Source organism: Solanum tuberosum, unplaced genomic scaffold, assembly GCF_000226075.1.
Source record: "Solanum tuberosum cultivar DM 1-3 516 R44 unplaced genomic scaffold, SolTub_3.0 scf00349, whole genome shotgun sequence".
In the NCBI taxonomy this organism is placed as follows: domain Eukaryota; kingdom Viridiplantae; phylum Streptophyta; class Magnoliopsida; order Solanales; family Solanaceae; genus Solanum; species Solanum tuberosum.
In genome coordinates, this window is record NW_006239271.1 from 632,863 (window position 1) to 637,789 (window position 4,927).

At 31.2% G+C, this 4,927-nt stretch overlaps 1 protein-coding gene and 1 pseudogene across 1 annotated transcript; both read left to right on the forward strand.

Annotated features, from left to right (window-relative positions):
• The first annotated feature begins 2,672 nt into the window (after nt 1-2,672).
• Nucleotides 2,673-3,419, forward strand: LOC102606258 (proteinase inhibitor PSI-1.2-like). The gene is made up of 2 exons (XM_006361256.2): nt 2,673-2,734; nt 3,114-3,419. The coding sequence occupies exons 1-2, from the start codon at nt 2,689-2,691 to the stop codon at nt 3,320-3,322; spliced, it is 255 nt and encodes an 84-aa protein (XP_006361318.1). The 5' UTR covers nt 2,673-2,688; the 3' UTR covers nt 3,323-3,419.
• Nucleotides 3,420-3,498: 79 nt separating this feature from the next.
• LOC102579588 (galactoside 2-alpha-L-fucosyltransferase-like) lies at nt 3,499-4,470 on the forward strand (annotated as a pseudogene).
• The last annotated feature ends 457 nt before the right edge of the window (nt 4,471-4,927 follow it).

Sequence of the window (4,927 nt, forward strand, 5' to 3'; positions counted from 1 at the left end):
GGCTTAACTCAATCCTAAAATCTAGTTAAGAAGAGAAGATTGTTCAAGTACATATAAGAAGACAATTAGTCCATTTCCTAACTAACATGGAACTCTTAACACATTTTTTTAAAGAGAAACGACATAAAATGACACTTGAAGTTGTCCTGAATTTTCGAAAGACACCTAAAGTTTGCATGCGTCCTATTACCCCATGAAACTATTTCAAATCACAATAAATAAACACTTATGACCCATTTTCACAATAGTTATTTTATCACATTTGATAGGCGCGTGGAGGAGTAAAAATACACCCCCAAACCAATGTAAAAATGACATGTGGCATTGACAATTTGAATCTTCTTCTTTATTAAAAGACTCACTTTCCATCTTCTCTAAAACCTCCATTGATAGATGTTAAAGAGCTTTCCATCTACAACCAAGAAAAAAAAAATCCCCATCCTCAATGAAATTATCATCTAGCTTTACTAGCTTCAATTTCTTCCTTTTATTTTATTTAAAAGTTATGAAATCAACTAATTTGTAAATCTTGAAAGTGCAATTGCAAACAAATTTCAAAACTAAATCAGTGAAGAAACATTCAAACTCAAATCAGTCCTAAACTAACACTACACACACATGAATAATAGATAACACAAGAAGAAAATAACAACAAATCACTACTATATAAAAAGAATATTTTTTAAACCAAAATTTGCATTCAAATCAAGAAACAATTAACATGTGAGCCTTCACTTCTTCGTTTTGACTCCATAATTCAAGAAATTATCTCCGCAAAATAAATTTATTGTGACTATTGAAATGCTTTAGGGTTTTGATCATCAAAGAGAGAGAGAGAGTGGAGTGAAAATCTAAAAGGGGTTTACGGTTAAATGGTGCGGGTCATGATTAAAATGTGAATGGGTCAAGATTTTATTCAATTTTTACTAAATAGATTGGAAAAAATACTCCCGTTGTCCCTAATTACTTGTTTACACGGCTTGAGCGTGAATCTCACCCCAATTAATAATATAATTACATACTCCCTCTGTCCCTAATTACTTGTTCACTTTTCCTTTCATAGTTGTCTCTAATTACTTGTCCATTTTGACAAATCAAGAAAGGACAATTTTTTTGACCCATTATACCATCAATTAAATGACTAATTACTTTGAAAAATGTAGAACTTTTCATCCACTTCATAATTAATAGGAATAAAATGGTACACTCACTATGTCATTAATTGTTTTCTTAATATGTGTGTCATTTCAAAAGTGGACAAGTAATTAGGGACAGAGGGAGTATGTAATTATATTATTAATTGGGGTGAGATTCACGCTCAAGCCGTGAGAATGCAGATTGTGTAAAAAGTGTGTATTTATTGTGATTCTGAAATGTTTTGTGGGATAATAGAACACCCGCAAAGTTAAGGTGTCTTTTTAAAAATTCGAGACAACTTCAGGTGTCATTTTATGTCTTTTTTTTAAAAAAAAATCCTAATTACTAGTTTGGGAATTGAGACATAATTGACAGATTTTAAGTAGTTTCTCCAAGCGTTTAACGAAATTTTGTGGAGACCTTTGGTTTTTGAAGTGTTAGTAGGCAATTGACTAGATGGACATAGCAAAGATATCAATGTGTTTTGAGTTTGATGGTGCTGATTTAAAAATGATTTTTTTTTTTTAAATTTGAGAGTGAAGTACTAAGTATTAACAATTTGTCAAGATATGCCCATCATGTTTTCTTTTCACCATCATATATAAATACTATTATTTGAATAGATATTTTCTCTCAACAAATATAGTCACAAAATATGTTCTTCCTGGAGTAAACATCATATAGATTTAACAAAGGTTTCAATACAAACAGTAAATTTAGTTATAGAAAAATATACAAATGTTAGCTTTGTTTTCAATACTGATTAGCAAGGAAAGTGATCAAGCACAATCTTAAATCTTTATCTAAAAAATGATACAATTTCTTATCATCTACTCAATCAATCACAAAATAAATTTTTTTTAAAAGGGCAAAGCATCATCAAGAACCTATTTTAGTGCAAAATCAAGAACCCAACAAATTTAAAAGAGAGAGAAAAATAAAAATTAAGATAAAGACACAAACTTGAAGCGAAAATATGAAAGAATCCAGAATATACAAATGAACAAAAAAGAAATACTATCAATATAACTTGAAACAGTATAACACTAACACCTTCTCTTTCTTTTTTTCAACAAGGAGAAGGATTAAGTTCGTCGTAACATTGTGTAGAACGAATTTTGTGACTATATTGTGAATTAACTGTAATCAAACATTCCTGAACTTTATATTTGTATTAGTAAAGTTGTAAAATTATTTTTTATACCAATTACTACATAGAAAAAGCATGAGACTTTTTTGGATAAAATAAGATTTATTTATTTTATAATAATAATTTGGATCTGATTCAGATGGGAATGGGATTAATCTTTGGGATAAGCATAAGATTTTTTTTCAAAGGTATACCAAATATTCAAACACTTGGCTGGGTCATATATACAATCCAATGTGAAGGCTGCATTTGAGTTAACTTTGACAAAACACAATTTGGTCCATTATGATATGATAAAAGTTATTCCTAGTTGTATTTTAATATCTTTTATTTGCTCTATAAATAACTTAAGAGATTATAACATCCTCAAATTAAAGCAAGCAAATTCAAAGAAATATACAATGGCCTTTTACAAAGTTGGTATCCTTTCTCTGCTCCTATTGTCTGGTAAGGATTATTTTATATACCGTAAAATCTCTTTATAATCAATGACGTTACGTTTTTTGTCTTGATAATTATTGATGCAAAATATTGTTATAAAAAACCTATGATATACAAAAAAAATAAATAGCAAAATAGGTCACCTTTACCCTATTGTTAAATTTTGGTAGCAACTAATTACAACCCTCCACATACACAAGCTGCATATATTTTAATATAATACCATTGATGACGTGGCCATCCAACATGAAAAAAACCTTGGTTAGAGGATGATTGTTATAGAAAGGTCTGACTATATTCTGCTGCACATCAAACTTTCAAGCTAAAAAAATGTAATAGATACCTTGCTTATTGTGTTGATAAAATATTTGGGTGTTTTTCATAGGTATATTTCTGCTGGGAATTGAGGTGGAATATGGAAATGCTCAAAAGATGTGTCTCCAGGTTTGTGACAATGAAGTTGCTTACATGACTTGCCCCTCTTCAGGAGATGAGAAAATGACTGAAGTATGTGTCAACTGTTGCACAGCAGATGAAGGCTGTAAATTATTCCGCGCTGATGGATCGTTAATTTGTACTCGAACCCCTGAATAATATATATATATACACTTAGTAAAATGTAATCATTAAATTCATATTCGTTTGTAATAAGACCTGAGTTATTTTACTCTGGAGATTCGTAATAATATTTGCATCCTATAGCTATTTTGTCTAAGGTTTTAAAGATTTCAATAATCATCCTATATATAGCTATTTTCAGCCACAGTTAAACTGCTCCTTCTGGAATTGATGAAAAATCTTGTCTGAGTAGACACAAATCCACCTTATATCATAAACTTCTATACAAGCCATCATCTTACCTCATCTCATGTCAAGATTAGGAGACTACGAGGCACTTCATAAGCAATGTGGTCCTCATACAGAATTATACAACAGGAGCGTTGAGCTTATCAAGTCTGGTGAATACAATGGATCAGCAGATTGTAATTACTTGGTCTGGATTTCCTTTAGTGGTTTAGGAAATAGAATGCTAACTTAAGCTTCTGCTTTCCTATATGCTCTTCTTACTAATCTAGTCCTACTCGTTGATCCTGGAGTTAACATGCCTAGTCTATTTCTGTGAACCTTAATTTTCAAGACGTTTCCTGGTTGATTTCCCTTTGTTCAATCAGTTTAGTACCTTTGATCAGCCTACGGTTATATGGTGAAGCACGATATAATCGCCAATTCATCGACTCTAATGACTATGATTGATCAAGATAAATTATTTTTCTGTGACCACAATCAAAGTTTTCTCAAGAAAATCCCCTGCCTTTTTTTTCATCCCCTGGCTAGTCATGAAGACAAATACTTATTTTGTGCCTTCTCTATTCTTGATCCCATCATTTTAGCAAAAAATCAGTAATCTTTTTCCGGAAAAAGTAACCATCTTCTATTTTCTTAGTAGATATTTGTTTTGAATCCCCCTAATTCTATATTGGGGCTTGTAAAGAGGTAGTATCAAACTTATTTGAAAAATTAGGCATTCAAATTAGATCAGTCTTGGAGAGAGGTGACAGTCCTTTTAAGTATGTAGTGGATCAAATCATCGATTGTACTATGAAGGAAAATCTGCTGCAAGAAATCAACCGGCAGTGAGGCTATAGTCCACGAAGCAGGGGAAGACCATTGCCGTATTGATAACTTCTCTAAGGCTTGGATACTCAGAAGAGTTCCAGAAAATGTACGGACAGGAGAGATAGTTAGCTTTTATCAGCCAAGTCAGGAGGAATATCATTTGTCGTTGTATTTGTAAAATCACAATAGATGGCTTAACATGGCATATAGATCTTAGTCATTGTTTATTAGCATGAATTATGTTTGAAGTCTTAGTTTTTATACATATATAACTATCTTTGTCACAAAATGCTTTCTCTTAATAGTTATTATACTTGAAGACTACAAACACGTCAGTTATAGGGAGATGACAATGTAGACAATTAAATTCTAGTCTGCAAAACAATAATCAAGAAAATAATGCAATAATCATTTTTATTGACTTCAGAATATGAATATCACAATCTCTATGATTCCTCTGATACGTCTTTTCAGATATAAATTCAAGGGCTCTTGAGCTTAATCTTGAACTTGATCTTGGATTCAAGGGCTTTGGAGCTTGTTTTTTAATCTTCGATGAACTTGAATTTTATCTTGACGTTT

Excerpts from the sequence above, each read along its gene's own strand:
- LOC102606258 (XM_006361256.2), top strand. The coding sequence starts at position 2,689 with ATGGCCTTTTACAAAGTTGGTATCCTTTCTCTGCTCCTATTGTCTG. Across the intron at positions 2,735-3,113 it reads TTCTCTGCTCCTATTGTCTG|GTATATTTCTGCTGGGAATT; the intron begins GTAAGGATTATT and ends TGTTTTTCATAG.